General features: G+C 50.3%; 1 protein-coding gene across 3 annotated transcripts in view; it reads left to right on the forward strand.

Moving 5' to 3' along the window:
* The window catches only part of CRACR2A (calcium release activated channel regulator 2A), a 125,713-nt gene that overhangs the window by 81,933 nt on the left and 26,051 nt on the right, over positions 1–17,729 (forward strand). For 2 of the 3 annotated variants that reach the window (XR_006888999.1, XM_046663697.1), the window contains exons 8-12: positions 1,742–1,837; positions 3,726–3,913; positions 8,979–9,050; positions 12,613–12,658; positions 14,657–14,763. Coding sequence is in view for 2 of the 3 variants with exons in the window: in XM_046663697.1 (XP_046519653.1) it covers positions 1,742–1,837; positions 3,726–3,913; positions 8,979–9,050; positions 12,613–12,658; positions 14,657–14,763 (509 nt within the window). In the remaining variant the exon portion in view is untranslated. The remainder of the gene's footprint in view (positions 1–1,741; positions 1,838–3,725; positions 3,914–8,978; positions 9,051–12,612; positions 12,659–14,656; positions 14,764–17,729) is intronic. The other variant, XM_046663759.1, reaches the window with a different exon arrangement.

Genomic DNA, 17,729 nt, shown 5'->3' on the forward strand with positions numbered 1-17,729 from the left:
CTCAGGCCGTGACTACAGGTCAAAGGTCCTTGCTACAGAAAGAGGCATGCTTCCAGAAGCAGGGCCAAGGCTGGGATGTGGGAGTGGAAGAGGTCGGAGGAGAAAATTCAAGGACAAGTTAGTATCACGTAAGTGGCCTGAGCACGCTGCTGCAGCCCTGTGCCGCCCCCTCTGCTCTCTCCTCTCCCTTCTCAAGACCGAACGCGTTTCACGCTCCGTGCTCGATTTGTGCTTTTTGCGTAAACATGGACACTGTTAAAACCTGTTTGCACTGTTAAGCCTTTGGATACACAGGCTTTTGCCTGGCGACAGTATGAGGACAGTGGTGTCACAGTTTATGACAGCGTGGCAAAGGCTGGACCTCTGGCCGGGGTTTGGATCCTGGCTCTACATTTAGCAATTTGTTGACCGTGAGGGAAAGTCTTCATCACTTGCACGCTCCAGCTCCAGATCACAGACCCCCTCGGGGCTCTGTGCTGGCAGGGGCCAGGAGACAGTCACAGACTCATGCAGGGGAATTCTGGAGCTGCTTGCTTCCCCGGCACTGTGCACGGGGCACCTACTCTGTGAGCGGCCACCAAGCTGAATGAAGCGGGTTCCCTGGTAACGATGTTGGGAGCAGGAACTGCCTGGTCTAGTCCTGCCTCTGCTGTTGCATGTAGTTGATGTGAGGACAATCACAGGCTCTCCCTGAGCTCCTTCACCCACCTGAAAACAGGCAGAGGAACGAAGTAGAGTCTACAGATGATGAGGCCAGGAAATATCCCCAGCCTTTTAATGGAGTGTCCAAAGGTCTCTGGCCTGAGACTGGCCCTGGTCCCCCACTCTGCAGCTGCTGCCATCATGCCCACCCCACCAGCCAGGACAGAGCTGCCTCTAGTGCAGCCTCTCACGGCTCCTAGGGAAAAGGGACCCCTAGGGGGCTCCTGTAATGAGTTATATGATGGTTATAATGATGTCTTCTCTTCCTGCGTGTTTGGCACCTCTGTTCTGCCTTCAGTCCAATGGAGAGCTGCAGGTGGCATGGGTATTTTTGTTTCTATTCTGTGAACAAAGATGTAATGATCTAGAAGAATGAAGCAAGTCAGGTGGGCAAGGCCAGGGCTGGAACCCAAGTCTCTTGATGCCCAGCTCAGGGCCCTTACAGCAGATCGGGCTCTGTTGGGAATATCAGGCACGCTGACAACCCACACACTTTCTTTATCCCACAACCAGGTCCCTTCACACCTGCATCCTCAGGGCCTCTGCATCCCTGAGTGGGGAAGCCCAGTTCCAGGGCAGGAGGGGAGGGGCTGTTGAGCACAGGGGCAGAGACATCTTGAGGAGCAGAGCCTGGGATACCTCAGTCACTGTGGGAAACAGTGAGGACGTAGACCCTCAAGAGGAAGAAGTGACGCCCCTGTGTTTCCAGAGCGAGGGCAGTTTAGGAGACTGAATGTCAGCACCCAACATGGAACAGAATATCCAAGTTATATCCAGAATATTCCACCCCTTAATTTACAGATGAAGAGACTGAGGCATGAGATTTGAACTCAGGCCCCTGTCTGTTCTCCCTGTTCAGTATGCCCCCACTAGCTGACACTGCTGCTTTTTCGAGGGGCCGTGCGCGGTCATCAGTCATGGTCACATTTGGTGGTAAGTCCAAAAGGACAGGTCCTGCTGTTGAGCAGGTTCAAGGGGGGAAAAAGTCTCCATCCTGGGTGCGTTTGGGCCTCACGTGTCCCCCTTTCTGGCTTGGCAGGACACAGAGCGGTTTCAGGCCCGCAGTCGGGAGCTGGAACAGAAGCTGGTATCTAAGGAGCAGGAGCTGGAGCAGCTCATCCAGAAGCAGAGACGGGTATGTTTGTCAGTGAACTCGGAGAGCCTGGCTCTTCACTCCATCCACCGCTCTGGGTCTTGACCGCTTTCCCTGCCATCCACTTAAGGACCTTTTTTGTCGTCCTTAAATCTGAAAACCATTGAGCTGTACAAAAGATAGCATTTGAAATCACAGATGATCCCAAGATAAAGGCTTTACTTTCCCGACGCTGGGTGTTTAACTTGGAAAAGTTGCCAAGGCTTCTCCCTTGAGATATCTGCAAACATTGTGGTATAATTCTGCCCAGGAGCCACCAAATGCCAAAGCATTAATTTGTTTCCTGCATCCGGTTAAGAGAAGAGGAGGATGCTGAGGACCAGGGACATAGTCTCTGATACTTTGGGGGAGGCTGCAGACAGTGATGTCGTCCTGCCAGGATGGCCGTGGATGCCTCCAGTTGGAAGAAGAGGCTCCTCAAGGTCACTTTGTCCATCCCCTGTCTTCCCATGTGGCCCAAACAAGGTTGGTCAGCCTGCTTTGTGACTATTCTCGTCAGCCTGCAGAATGGATGCAGACAGTAGATGCTCCTCTAATGCACCTGAGCCCCCAGGAGGCAGGCTGAGTGGTGCACTGTGCAGGGCAGTGTCCATCCGCTATGGCTGGGACCGCTGGCTAATGACCCCAGGAGGGTGATTACCTAGGCAAACCTTGCGCACACAACCTCCTCTCCAAAGGGCTCGTGGGAGAAAGAGGCCAGGGCACCACGTGGCCTCTTGTTTTGTTTTGTCTGGTGCTGGAAGGGATCCAGCCCTGGACAGACCCAGACACATTGCTTCCGTTTGAACAGAGAGGGCTGTTTTTAGCAACACATTTATCTATGCTTGAAGACACCCATGCTAAGGCTAGAGACTGTGCCACTCCTGCTAGTTCCTAGCTTCTGGGTTTTGGTTTCTTTCCTTCTGCAGCAAGATGCTTTCAACTCCAGCGACTGCCAGCTGCCTTCCCAGTCCCCCTTCCACAGTCGAACCTTGCTTCTCCTGCTCCTTCTGCTCCTCATTGTTGTGCATTAAGTTCTTACCAATTAGGTGTAGCCCTCAAATGAATGGCTCCCACTCGATTTAATTACTGCATGCTTGCCTGATTACTCAGGAGCCTCTTAAGAATCACACAAGATTTCTTGTTGTTGCTTCCTCCTCCTCTTACTGACCACATTCATTAAACTCAATTTATTATGATATATTTGCCTTGGTTTGATTCTTCCTCTGGCGAGAGACTTAGAAGCTCTGCAAAGCATAATCATCAGCAGAGAAAAGCAAAAGTTATAAAAATGCAGGGTTTTCAGTTGCTTGAGGGACATGAGAAAAGGTATGTTTGGTTTGACCTGTTTTAGCTATTTCCTAAGAATTTCCAGGGTTTCTGGCTACCATACAAAGCTTCCCTAGATTAAAGGAATTGACTTATTCGGCTGAGAGAAGAAAAGGGAGTAAATGGATTTAATATCAGTATTTGAAATTAGGAAGGATGGTTTTAGGAAGAAGGCCACTTAGCTGTTCTCCATCTCCATCACAAGCCAAAGAAAAGAAATTGGTTTAAAAGACAACAAGAGGGATTTAGGTTAGATCTCAAGACATTGATGAGATGACCATTAATGAGATGATGGTGATGATGATCGGCTCCCCTCCACTGTTTAGTGGTCCTGTGGAGACAGGGAGGAGATGAGATGTGCTCTGAGAGCTCCTTCCTGCTTCCAGAAGTGCATATGTGTGAATTAAGGAGCAGGACAAAGCCTCTTGAGGCTTGAGGGCAGTGAGGGGTAACAGTGACGGTTCTTGCCCACCAGGTGGAGAAAGTGGGGGGAGGCCGGGGTGGACCGGCCTCTGATGATGGTGCTTGCTTATCATTCCCCTCTCCCCACCCTTCCTTCCAGCTGGAAGGCCAGTGCATAGCCCTGCATAATGACAAGCATGAAACCAAGGCTGAGAATACCAAGCTGAAACTCACGAACCAGGAGCTGGCCCGGGAGCTGGAGCGGACCTCCCGGGAGCTGCAGGATGCCCAGCAGCAGCTGGAAAGCCTCCAGCAAGAGGCCTGCAAGCTCCACCAGGAGAAGGAGATGTGAGTCTGGCCTGCGTGAATCCCCATTGGTGCTCTCCAACTCCATCGCCTGCTGTGAGCGTGCTACCTCCCCTCTCCCACACTCTGTCTCCTTGCCTGTAAACTGGGGATTGGGGCTCCTTGCTCCCTGAGATCTCTTCTAGGATTCTGAGACTAGTAAGCAGATCAGCACTGTGCCACGCCTTACCTGGGACTGACAAGCAATATACATCCCTGTTCTCAGAAAACTTATCATGTGGTTAGAAAGATGTTATCCTACCCAATGCTGAGTGAGCAGACAGACCGTACATGACTATTGGAGTTCAGAGACCCAGGCGACCAGGGTGGATGGGAGTGCAGCAGGCAGACTTCCGAGGTCAGCATAGAATTTGATGGGCGTGTGACAGAGCCCAGGAATCTTCCCTCCAGCTCTACCCATTGTCTTTTCCACCAGTGTTCCTCTGTGTGGGCCCACTAGGGGGAACCCCACATCTCTTAGGGCCTGGTTTGCTAATAAACTGCTTTTGGTGTCCAGCCATTGGGTTCAGCTTGCTAGGCAGAGGCACACTGAGAAAGAATCAAGGGTGGGTCCGTCCGTACCTTCTGCTGGAGGAGTCCCTGGCGGAAGCAGTCATTCATCTTGTCTTGGGAGTGTTAGGTTTTGAGAACAAATGCTCTTGAAGGCCCAGGGAGAGGAATCTCACTTGTTTCTGTCTTCATTCATTTATCCATAGACTCATTTGCTTATTCATTTTACAAACATTATTAAAAACTACTCTATGCCAGGTCTGTGGTGGACGTTCGACATGTCTCACTTCTGTTGATAATTCGGCATTATCTCATTGACCTTTCCAGCATCCTGCGGGGGCAGGTACTGTTATCGTCAGTTCTCATTTATGGATGAGGAAACTGGGGTTCAGAGGTTTTAAGTAACTGTCCCAAGGTGATAACTGCTAGACACATCTTGCTGACTCCTCCCAGTGAATAATGGGCTAGCCAGAAAATAGTTACACAGGAGTAGGACTGGCGTCATTCACTCGCTCATTTGTTCATGCATGCATTCATTCATTCATTCTGCAAAAGGAAATTGTGTGCATGGTCCTGTGAAAAGTGGTACAGAGAGTCTGATTTCAGAGAAAAGGGCAGTATTACTTACCAATTCCTGATGTTTTAGGTGGATTGACTCCCCTGGTTCAAAAGGGAAGCCCCTCGCTCTGTCTGATCATTGGCAAAATGTCGGCGCATCAGCCTGAACCCAGTTGTTCTGCCATTTGGCTCCTGCGTGGTGTCCTGCACTGTTTGGGGCATTGCAGAGGGTGAGGGAGGAAATGGGCTTGGATTTGGGGTTTTATCCTAGTAAGATATCTGCACTTAAAAACAGATATATTCCCAAGTAGCTGACTTAAAATGAAACCCCTCTGTTCCAGTTCTTGGATGACCAGTGGGAGGACAGTGTATTTCATTTGTAAATGAGCAAAATCAGTTCCTCCTCATTGACAGCAGGTCAACAAGGCACAGGCATTTAACTTTACCAACAGAATTAAGGATTCAGGCTCTTAAAATTCAATCAAGTTCTAAAAGCAGCAAACATCTGAAGGCACAGGCATTAGAACAGCAAATGGAAATAAGCACCCAGTGCTGGAGTCGCTTCTCAGCACGAGGATTAAAATGTTTCTGAAGGCTTATCTTAATTAACCAAGCCAGAGACACAATCTCTAGAGGTTGGGAGTTGAAAAGGAGGGAAGGCAGGTTGGGAGGGAGAGATAAATTATTCCAGAACCTTCACGACTCGTTTGCAAGAAGCTTGCAATTGCCTTGTGCAGCCAGAAAGCATGCCGGAACCCAAGAGACCGTGTCCTGTCCAGGGAGGAATGTCAGGAGAGAAGGACAGTGAGCACCTTAGCTTGTTGTCTGTAGGACGGAATCCCAGACCAGCAGTACTGATACGACCTAACGCTCTGATCTCCCTCTCCATTTTATAAATGAAGAAACTGAGGCTCAGAGAAGTATAGCGACCAACCCAAAGCCACACAGCTAGTTAATGCCAGCAGACAGGGATGGAGCCTAGTTCTCCTGATACCCATCCTTCCCCCGATGGTGTCGAGCTGCCTCCTGCTGCTCCGGAGCAGCTGGAAGGGAGAGGATGGAGTTTGGAGTTAAACAGACCTAGTCATTTATCAGATAGAGTTCAGAACGGGCAAAATTAATTTTCTCGTTCTCTGAAGATGCTCCGGGAAGGAGAACTAGATCTTAAAATAAGATAAAGAAGGAACAGTCAAGCAAGGGAGATTATATAAAGATGAAGGTCAGCTGAAGAGCAGCACCTCGCTGTTTTGTTAATTAACTTTTATTTTGGGTAGGTAGTTTATGACAAGGCACAAAATTCAAACGGCACAAAAGGATATGCACCTCCAAAAGAGGTTTTCCCCCGACCCATGACTCCTAGCTCGCAGTCACGTAGTGTGTTTGTATAGCACCGGTCATGGTTTCTTGTGGATCCTTCCGGAACGTTCTATGCCTATGCAAGTGAATGCGTATGCACTCAGACACACACACATACACATTTCATTTACAAATCGGTGGCACACCGTTCTGCGTTTGCCTGCGTTTGTCACTTGACAATATATTTTGGAGAGCGCTCCGGATCTCCTCTCTCATCTACAAAGGAAGCCAATGGCAGTTCCCTAGAGGCGACAGGACCCTCCCACCCATCACTACTATGAAAAACAGCACGTTCTTGTCCTTTCAGTTCACGTTACCCGGAGAGAAGCTTGTAGAACATCCAGGTTAGGACTTTAAAGGTCAGTCAAGTATCCAAGTGTCATTTTTGTTTTAGAAATGCTTTTCTTTTTTTTAACACAAAAAATCTGAATATGTGTGTATACATATATCCAGATAGATGTATGTCTACCACCAATAGACGTATCAGTGCGTCAGTGTGGACTCTGTGTGTGTGTGCACGTGTGTGTGTGTGTTTATAGAGCATCAGCGATCATCTGGTGCGGTATGAACAGGGCCAGAGAAGACCTGGAATGCCTCGTTTCTTAGGAATTGGCTCATCAGTCAAACGCTCTGTGAGAACCCAGCCCTGAGACCTCGCGTGAGTGGTTTCCTTAGCGGGGGAGGAAAGCTGTGTGCCCTCGCTTCTCTGGAGAGAGGCAGAACCCAGGGTCGGCTGGGGGAGCCGCAGAGCCTGGTGCAGAGCCAGCCAGCAGGCAGCTCTGCTCACGTGGTGCCGATCAAAGCAGAGCCCGGGACAGGGGTTTGGGGACCCCGTTTGGATAGTGGGGAGTACATTGTTTTCCCTCAAGTTGAAATTAAACATAATTGGTAAGAAAATGTTAGGAATTTGCAGCTCTGCAGGAGCCAGAGAAGTTTCACTGCTTAATTGGGACTGTCTGAGGTGAACTTAGAATTTGATTCAGACTGTTATTGCCACAAATCGACTTTAAAATTATTCTATAAAGGGGAGAAAAACCCACAGACACCTCTTAGGGAATCAGATTATTGTGAGCCTGGCGAGAGAGCCCCGTGGTCGAGCGAGCTGCTGCTGCTTCACCAGCTCAGTGATGACATGCCTGGGGCGGCAGCGGGTGAGTGTCCCTGCCCAGCCCGGTGGGCACGATCCAGGAGACTGGCAGCCTGTGGAAGTGATGCATTTATGGGACTGGAAGGTGCTCCCTACACTAGAAACTGTGCTGTGGTTTGGAAATGTGCAACTTTGGACCCTTTGCAATAAGCTTGGGGGACGATTTAAAAATTTCTGAATCACAGTGCAGAGCGCAGAGGGAAGGACAGGCAAAACTGTGAAGTTAATCAAGGCGTATTTTCCAATGTCAGCTAATTCTGCCCTATTTTTTTCCTTTCTTCCCTGAGTAGCGCTGAATACTTTCTCAATGCACCCCTCCCTTCCTTTCCCTCTTCCTCCCTCCATCTCTGCGTGCCTTCTTCCCTCCCTGCCCCTCCTTCCCACCCTCTCTCCTCTGGGTCTTGCTGCTGCCGGTTGTTGACTAGGCCCCAAGCCAGCCTCTGCGTGAGGACACAGATGCAAACCAACCAGACACAGCCCCTGCCTCGCCGCTGAGTTGCCCTCCAGCCACCCCCTGTAATTCTCAGCTTCTCTCTCCCCTTCCTCAAAACGCCTCCTGGGCTTGACATGTTCACACTGTGATGTGAGTGACTGATGATAATTGATACATTAAATCTCTGCTTTAGGGCCGGCCCAGTGCCAGCGGTTAACTTTGTGCGCTCTGCTTCAGTGGCCTGGGGTTCGCTGGTTCGGATCCTGGGCGTGGACCTACACACACCTCATCAGGCCATGCTGTAGCAGCGTCCCACATACAAAGTGGAGGAAGATTGGCACAGATGTTAGCTCAGGGCCAATCTGCCTCACCAAAAAACCCGAAAAACAGAACTCTGCTTTATAGCTAGAGATAAATCCTAAATCAAAGAAACATGGCCAACAGTGGCAATTCCGGATATCTGGGAACAGACTGGAGAGTTTAGAGGGGAGTGGGCAAAGGGGAAAGGGTTCTTCAAGAGCTCAGACAACAAACTAAACCGGCACGTGGGGGGACAAATACCAGTCCTGCTCTCGCCCTCCAAAATTGGGCTGGAGAAGAATACTGGCGAACTCCCTGAATCCTGGGGAGGGCAGGACCATTCGGAGCCTGGGGACAGTGCAGTAATTGGGCTGCAGCGCAGGTGGCGTGTGAGGTGACTGTGCGATGAGCAGGTTGGGGGCGGGAGGTCTGGATTAGGACCCTGGCCCAGTTGAGGGTTGTCTGTGTGACCTGGGGGCCGTAATCGAACCTCTTTGACTGTCCGTATCTGGAAGATGGGGTAATTTCACCTTCCGAATGGTGCGTCCCTGGTATTAACTGAGACCATGCTGTAAGCCCCTGTGTGTAGCCAGTGCTGTCCAGCAGAAGGCCGGGCTCCTCTTGTCCCCTCTCTCCTCAGCGCAGGCACGGCCCGTGGGTTCCAGTGTGAGGGTCCTGGCATCCGCCTTCAGCTCAGAGCCTCGTACCCTGGGGGCTCGCCTCCCGGAACAGTCGCTCACCACTGCCGTTTGCCTCCTCCCCAGGGAAGTGTACCGCGTGACGGAGAGTCTGCAGCGGGAGAAGTCGGGGCTCCTGAAGCAGCTGGATTTCCTGAGGTGGGTCAGTGCTCGGTGTGTTCTCACGGCGCGTCCCGGACGCCTCGGAATGGAAGGGCCGGTCTGGTCTCCCCTGCCTACACGCTGGAAAAACACAGCTGCTGAGAGAGCACCCTTCTCCCCGCCATCCCCAGCATACTGTTCGGACACCCTCTCTGTTAGGTTTGGTCCATTTACACACATGCCCCCCTCCCTCTCCAGTGTGTACCTCTGTGAGTGGGGTCTGCCTCCATCTTCTTGTGTCTCCCCCGTACCTTGCGTGGTGCTTACTTGAGTAGGAGGGGAACTGAATTTATTGAGCAGCTACTCTAGGCCTGATATAGGAGCCCTTCACCTTTAACGAAACTTAGAAAAGTAGGGCAGTTGTTAATACAGGGGGGAATGAGGAAGTTGATATTAGAGAAATGAAGTAATTTACCCAAAGTGACACAGCTACTCATGGGTGGAGCCAGAACTGAGATCCCTATCTGGGCTGATTCTCTTTATTCTGCCATATTCTGTTAATGTTTGTTGAATGAATAAGTGAATCACAAACAGAGCATGGGGAAAGGGGCTATGGGGTTTTATCAGCCTGCCAGAACTCACCATAAATTCAAAGCTCATTGGTCCAGAATGTGCCAGAACAGCCTGCGAGACCTCGCTGGGGAGGGTGGTTTCAGTTTTGCCTGTGAGGTCTCTACGCTGCCGTGCATGCCGCCAGCCAGACATCGCGCAGGGACTGGTGATGGCACAGAAGGACTTCGGGTTCTGATTTTTAAAGTGCAAGTGGTTTTGAATCAGGTACATTATGCAGTTATTTGGTTTTGTTTTTTTTTTAATTTGAAAGGGAAGGTGACCGTGTCTGGCATCTGTGACGCTGCCAAATTGAAAAGTGCTTCAAACTGAATGCATTTCTGATTTTCTTCACTCAACCCATGATTCGGATGGGCCTCAGAAGGCTGGGAGAGGGAAGGCGTCTTAGGTGGCCAAGTCTAATCCATTTGAGTGAAAGTCTTGATTCCAAAGAAGGCTTTAGCGAAGGGAAGAGAAGAAGGGTACAAGGATGAGTTTTTGTTTGTTTTTCTTTTCCCCTTTTTCATTGCACTTATACAAAATAGAAGGACAGGTTCCAGCGGGTGAGCAGGGAGACTGGCAAGGCGGAGCTCTTTCTGAGAGACCGGCGCATGTGCAGGGCCACACTCTGAAGCCCCCTGCTGTCGCATGGTTGCCAAGCTGACACTCGGCCGCCGGGGAGAGCCAGGATGTAGAGGTGGCGGAGGATGGTGTGGAGTCAGGACAAGAGCTGGGATGTGACAAGGGGAGGCAGGGCCTGCCTCCTAAGGCAAATGGGGGCCATTTCTGGGCACATAGTTGGGAATAAGCGTTTTGGAGCTGGAGCTGGTTCAAGACCCAGCGCTGCCCCTCGTTGCCTTGTGTGACTCTGGGCAGTTGCCCTAAACAGCCAGAGCCTTCATTTCTCATGCGTCCCTCACAGGCTTCTTTTGGGAATTAAATGACGTGTGTGAGTGGCGTCACAGCAGGGCAGTGAGGAGAAGGAAAGCCGAGAGGTGTAAAGAGAAGAGCATGCTGTCAATACTGAAGCTTCTGCCTGCACACAGCAGGACGCAACACAGCACACTCCCTGATAAGGCTGAGGCTCCCAGGGCCCCCAGGTCCTCTCCCACGTGCAGGCTGCTGACGCCCCTGCCGCAAATGAGGCTCCCTGGCCTGAGACGCTCACTTTGCCACACTCAGGGTTTAGGGAATACCCTCTTCGTCCCTCCCAACTTGTTCGGATGGCCCTGGCTCTGTGCCTGCCTGCTCACCAGATGCAGAGAGCTGACGCACAACAGCTCCTCTTTTCTCTAAGCCAGAGGAACAAGGCCGGTATTCCAGCCTGCCTCATATCTCCACCCATAGCGCACAGCATGCATCGTGGAGCGCCCCGTCAGTGGCCGCGTTACAGCGAGGACGGCAGACGGCTGCGTGCCCTCCCTTCCCCTCCCGAAGTGCTGATGTTCAGGGGCCACTGACGGAAGAGTCAGAGAATCACAAACTGGACTGCACCTTGCGGTCACCTGGCCACCCTCTCAGCCTGCGCTTTAGTAGATAAGATTCCTAGCCATTAACCTCAAGTGCGTTCTGTGGTCACGCCGCAGGCCCAAGTCCACTCCCTTCCCACTCTGCTCTTTCCTTAACCCTTTGACACCTCCTTCCCCACCCTCACGCTTACGCCCCTCTTTCACGGAGACACTGGAACCATGGCGTGAGGGCTTCCTCCTGCGCCGTCCCCGTCCACATCTCCGCTTCTCTGATGGTGGATGAACTCCCCACTGCCTGGCAAAGGCTCTAGAATTCGACCCCATCTTCCTCAAGGACGTTCCAGCATTCCCTCCCTCTCCTCCATGGTCGGCTTTTTCTGGCTTGGAGAGACCAACAAATGTACGCTGAAATCTCATATCTAACTTCTCTCGTCCCCACGTCCCCATCCAGCTACTTTCCACTTCTTTAATTGCTTTCAACAACATTTCAAAAGAATTGTTTATGTTTACTTCCACTGCCTCCATTTCCTTTCCTGATGTCTGTGACCCCCCAGGCAGGCTTTTTCTATATGATTCCACTGAGAGTGGAACCAGTGACCTTCATGTTGCTTAAAATATTGGCCAGTTCTCAGGGACGCCCACCCCCACCCCTTCCCCAGCAATCTGTTCTTAGCACAGCTTCTATAGGGCTCCTTTTATAGACCAAGTCAGACCAGGGCACTCCTCTGCCATCCCCCTCCCGTGGCCACATATCTCATTTGCAGTAAAACTCCAAGTTCTTACAGTGGCCCCCAGGCTGTGAATGGCAGGTCCCCACGCCTCCCTCTGTCTTTCCATTGACCTCATCTCCTAACTGCCTTCCCTCTGAGCACTCTGCTGTCCTTATTTCTGTTCCTCACACACACCAGGTATCCCCACCCGGGCTTTGCGCTTGCTCTTCCCTCAGGTGACTGCATAGCTCCTCTCTCCTCTTCAAGCCTTCTCAGGACCGCCCTGCTGGAATAGCCCTCTGCCCTCTGACACTCTCCATTCCACTTTCTCCCCCACCGTATTTTTCTCAATAGTGGTTCTCCCTGCACTGAATACAAATGCCCTGAGGGCGGGGACTTTCTCTTTTGCTCGTTGGTGCGCCCCTAAGAGCCAGGACGGTGCCCCGCGTGCAGTGGGTCTCAGGAGGCACTTGCTGAGTGAATGCATGTGGCATGAATGCATGAATGGTTCAGAGAGCCCAAGAGCAAGTTCACAGGCGGAGCTGGATCTTCTGGTCACCTCTGGGGGAGGCTCCCCCTGGTGATAGCAGAGACCAGTGCGTTATCCTTAAGGCTGTGCCAGGCCCTTCCATCTATCCCCCGCCTCTGAGCTGGTGTACACACAAACTACCCTCTGCCGTTAACCACAATCCCTAAGGAAGAGGTTCCCATGCTCCCTGGGCCTTCCACAGCACGCCCTCCTCCGCGGCCATCTGACTGGAGGACCGGCTGCTGTTGGATGTGTCGACTGCAAGCTCCATGTTTGAACAGATTCTCCTCTTCCATCCACAGGGAAAGGAACAAGCACCTTCGAGATGAGCGAGACATAAGTTTTCAGGTAATTGGCCGGTGCTCCCTTCCCTGGAGAGAAGATAAGGACTGGGGTCCCGTGGCAGCCAGAACCCAGCTGAGACTGGCCCAAGAATGGCCTGAGTCTTGGAATCTGGTTGTTCATTTTGTGTGGGCAGGACGATGGCATACGAGTTTTTGAAAGTAATGAAGATGGAGGGTGTCCTACTGGTAGCAGTGTGTAAATTTCCATGAAGTAACACACTTTACTCTTGGCATAACAAGACGAAAATATTTGGGAGGGTCACACGTTTCTTGGATGCAGAAATGATAGTTCCATCCATGAGATGGCGCAGTTGAAATGTCATCGTCACTTTTAAACCAAAATGCTCACAGTTTTCTTCTTCATTAAAATTTTGATCTCTTGATGAAAAATTTGCATTTTTACACTGTCATAGAGCAAATTAAAATGTAAATTTCACAATTTACCTAGTTGATTTTAGTACAATTTTTTTTACCCTATGGGGACCCCTGCTCCTCCATACCTGAGTGCCACACTTATATACTTTCCCAAGTAGCATGAAAATCCTGTATTTATTCAAAGATCTTCACTTTGGGCAGCATTAAACAAAATCTAGGATTCCACGTTCCCCTCTCGTCTTTCCCTTTAGACAGTAGCTGCTAGATGCTCTGAAGGGGAGAAAAAAAGGGGCAGAATTGACTAATGCAACTTTCTAGTTATCAGGATTATCACACCATGAGTTTCATGTGTGTCCTTGGGCAAGTCATCAGCCTCCCTGGACCATGACCCTGAGCATCACTTGAGAAAAGGGAATCCCTATCCTTTTTTCTACATTGTAGGTATTTTTGAGAAAAACTCTTGGGAAGAGGAGGTCTGGCCCAGAACCCTTAGCTGAACAGTGTCCTAAATGCGGTCAGCGAAAGGCAGCTGGTTTGCTCTGAATTAGGTCTGACCTGGTTTAGACCTGCAAATCCCCGAAGGACTTTGTTACATAGCCAATTCTTTTCTCGCCCTGACGGGCAGCCAGCACCCCTGCTGCCCCCCCTGTGTCCTACTGGAGCCGAGCTGAAGCCCACACAGGTTTGTTTGATGGTGATAATAGTTACAATTGTTTTAGAAGTAACACTGAGTTTATTTTAAAACTTCCAACCAAATGTCACCCTAATCCCTTGACCTCACTTCCTTCACCTGCCAAACTCATTTTGCTTTGAAAAGGGAATGGAATTAAGAACCCTAGTGGGGAATAGAAGAAAGAAGAATAAAATCATGTTCATGCTGAATAATAATTAAAGATTAATTTGGAATCATTATAGCCATGCCTTCAGGGGCCCTGGGAGCACAGCAGCCCCTCCCTCTCTCATTAGGGATCACTGAGAATCATGAGGATGGCTGGTTCATGAGATTCTTCCTGTGATCTAACTCCCTCTCATCTCCTGGAAGACATCTGCCCCCACCCCACCCAGGTTCTCTGTTACAGATGTGTGAGCATTTTATCTATATCCACCCTACTTCCACGAAAGAGCTGAACTGTCTTATGCTAGCTTAGTAGCTGTGGACGGGGCACTGGGCTAATTGATCCTTTGGGCTGGTCCATTTCTCACATCTGGGACTTTGGAAATAAAGATGAATTGGAGCCACACAGAAGAGTGTGATTTGAAGATGCACAGAGTCTTTTCTGTCCATAAATATTTTCCCTATGCATTCCGCATTTATCCCTTCTTATTTGTCCTCTTGCAAACTATCAGTACTCCTGCAAAGGACAACTCCTATGAAGGACCCAGGCTCTAAACTGTGTACTGGCTCCTTCGATTAGATTATTAGATGGGAGGTGGACGAATTCTGGTGAGAGATGATGGCAAAAGGAAAGGGGGTGAATGCTAACAGGGAGACCAGCACTTGCTTGCTTGCTTGCTTAACAGTTTTGTTTAGAGCCTGACCTCTGAGGTGGGAAAGTTGAGCCCTTTCTGCTCAAACACTGGGACAAATCGGCAGGCGTGGATCTGAGGGCATTTTGTGTTTCTCCAGAAGGATAAGGCAGCCAAGGCAAACACAGCTGCTCCCAAGGCAAGCTGGAAACAGAGATCTGGCTCTGTGATAGGCAAATATATGGACGGCAGAGGCATTCTTAGAAGGTGAGTCTTCCTTTATTTGTTCATTCATGATCTGTTCATTCATCTTGCGCAGCTGCATCACTGGCAGCAGGCTCTGGGCCCACACTGGGTGCAGACTGGCCCTGGAGAAGTGGCCCTCTTGGGGAAGCCTGGGGTCAGCTGCACTCACTCCCCTTGAATCTTGGAGGACATGTCCCTTCCTTTCCTGACATCCAAGTGGGAGGAGGACTGTGCAGAGCAAGCGTCTAGGACAAGACATTGTCTTCTGGGGCCCCCACTTAGTGTGTTCCTGCAGAGAGGGACTGAAGAGGAGAGGAGAGGAGAGAGAGAGGGGTCAGAGGCGAGAGATGGAGGGTGTGGCTGGACGATGCTCTGCTGTCTGTTGAGCAGAATGGGTGCACCTGGTTTTTCAGGGCCATGGCTGTTTGGACTCTGAAGGGTAATTAACGTGTGGTGTAGAGTCTCCAGTAGTTGAACTCCTTCACAGACAAGAGCAGGGCCTGTGCTTGAAAGAGTCCTTTCAATGATTCCTATTTAATTAACTCAGAGATAACGTGTTTTGTTGCCACTGGACAGCTGGACAGCACATGATTGAGTCTGAGTCCCCAGAGGAGTGGCTTGCTCACTGCTCATTGAAAGAAACAAGCCAGTCCCCTGCTGTCTCTTCTGTTTGGCGTGCGTTCCATCCGCATAGGTGGTCACAGGGAGGCAGAGGCAGCCAGATCCCTCTGTATCAAACCCAGGGAGAAAGCGTGTGAGTTTGCTCCTCTAGGAGATCCTGAGGACAGCAGGCCTGAGATAAACAGATGTGCAAAGCGGAGGTGACCCTGGGGATCAGTCAGCTGATCAGTCAAGTCTTTGGCCCTGATCCTCATGAACCCCTTTGCTAAGTAGCTCAACGGGAAGATGCAATTTGGGAGCCAAGTTTTTGCAGTAATTGTTGGCCTGTTGGTTCCTCAGAACTGAATATAGTCGTTCAACAAGCGTTAACTGATTATTTACTCTGCGCCAGACATTCGTCTGAGTTCTGTGAAGACTCCAAAGATAAATTAGATATGAGTCCTGCCATTAATATCCATTTTTTTTAAAGATTTTATTTTCCCTTTTTCTCCCCAAAGCCCCCCAGGACATAGTTGTATATTTTTAGTTGTGGGTCCTTCCAGTTGTGGCATGTGGGACGCCGCCTCAGCATGGCTTGATGAGCAGTGCCATGTCCACACCCAGGATCTGAACTGGAGAAACCCTGAGCCACCAAAGCAGAGCGCGCGAACTCAGCCACTTGGCCACAGGGCCGGCCCCCATTAATATCCATTTTTGAGTGCTTGCTGTGTACAAGATATGGGCCATGTGCTGTGTGCAGTGGTGAGCAAATACCTCCGCTTTCATGGAGCTTATGGCCGAGTGGAGGAAACAGACAATAACCAAGGAAGCAACAAATGTGGACCCTGGATTCCACTGCCACCTTTGCAGAGGGGCCTGCTCCCTATTGCTGGCACATGGCATTTGGTGGCAAAACCAAAAATAAATTTAGTCATCCTAAGCTGAAGATATTACACAATGTCAATAGTGCTTGAGAATTTCCCAGATAAAAAGGTTTTTCCAAGCAATGTTTCATTTTAGGACCGTTTCAGTGGCCATTTCTTTTCTGGTTGCAAAGCCTTTGAGAAAACATGCTGTGTTTGTTTGCACACGTGCTCACATGTGCACACATATGCACTCCTGTGTGTGTAAGCAGAGCGAAAGTGGCTGGGAACACTAACTGTGTCCTAAAGTGGGTAAGCAGTTGGTAGGCTTGTTGGAATACAGAAGAAATTTGTTGGAAAGAAGACAGTCTATTAAAAACATGATTTTTAAAGCTCGTATTAAAAACGTAATTTCATAAATAAGGGAAAGGTCCTTGAAGTGCTACAAATCCTCTATTTTATATCAAGGGACCCAAACTAAGTCACCACTTTTATGAGCAAGCACTAGATCTTAATATATCCTTCAGAGTTGCACTTAACTTCAGAACGGTGATAATGCGTTTTTTTCTTTTTCCTCCCTGTTGTTGGCCCTTAGGAGTAATAAACATGATAAGCCGGGGGCAAACTGAAGGGAGCTCCTCTGTTCTGCGTATTCCGTGTCCTTCGCTGACCTTCTTTCTGCTTCGGCCCTGTCTCCTCAGCACGTCATCCCCATGGTATTTTCTTCTCTAATCTCTGCGTGTGAGTGCAGCGTGTGTGTGTGCAGGGTGCGTGTGCGCATGTGTTTCGGTTTGGGACTCAAGGTCCTCCCTGTCAAACCGCCATCTCCTTTAAAACGCTTCTCAGCTTTAGTTCTCTTTCCTGTGCAGGAAGGACCTGTGAGGCCTTTGCTGTCGACACCTCGGAAATACGGGCTGCTCGTGGGCCCTGCATCCGCTTGCCCGGTTCCCTCCACCTCCTGTGCTCCTCCTTGTTCTTGATGCTCAGATGCTTCTGGAAGCAAATATGCACTTTGACTCTGAAGCCACTTACTTGTGACTCTGACTTCCAGAGACACTGAAAGAGAAAGAGAAAGGGAGGAGAGGCAGGGAGAGGTGCCCTGCGGGCTTCCTTCTGACCCACAGCCCATTCGCAAGTGGGCAGCTGCCTCTGAGCCAGTGGACATCTGCCTAGAGGGGGAGCTCCCCCCAGAGGAGTGGGACCCCTCACTCACATCGCCAAGGGCTGCTGCGCCGAGGGCTACAGTGTCTTATTTATGAGGTAGGCAGGGCAGATGGGCCACATGTTATGGTGAGGACACTGAGGCTTAGAGAGTTGAAGTCTCCTGCCTAGGGATGCACAGTAGGGGCAGGCTTTGGGACTGATGGTCAATCCAGGATGCTTTATTTCCAGCTCTGTTAGGCTCCTTTCTCACACTCTTTACTTCCCCTTCATAGCACTTCTCACAACTTGTAAAAGTGTTTACTTGAGTCATTATTGCTTTGGGCCCCCACTAAGCCAAGCATTCCATGAGGACAGGGGCTG

This window comes from Equus quagga, chromosome 1 (genome assembly GCF_021613505.1).
Source record: "Equus quagga isolate Etosha38 chromosome 1, UCLA_HA_Equagga_1.0, whole genome shotgun sequence".
Taxonomy (NCBI): Eukaryota; Metazoa; Chordata; class Mammalia; order Perissodactyla; family Equidae; genus Equus; species Equus quagga.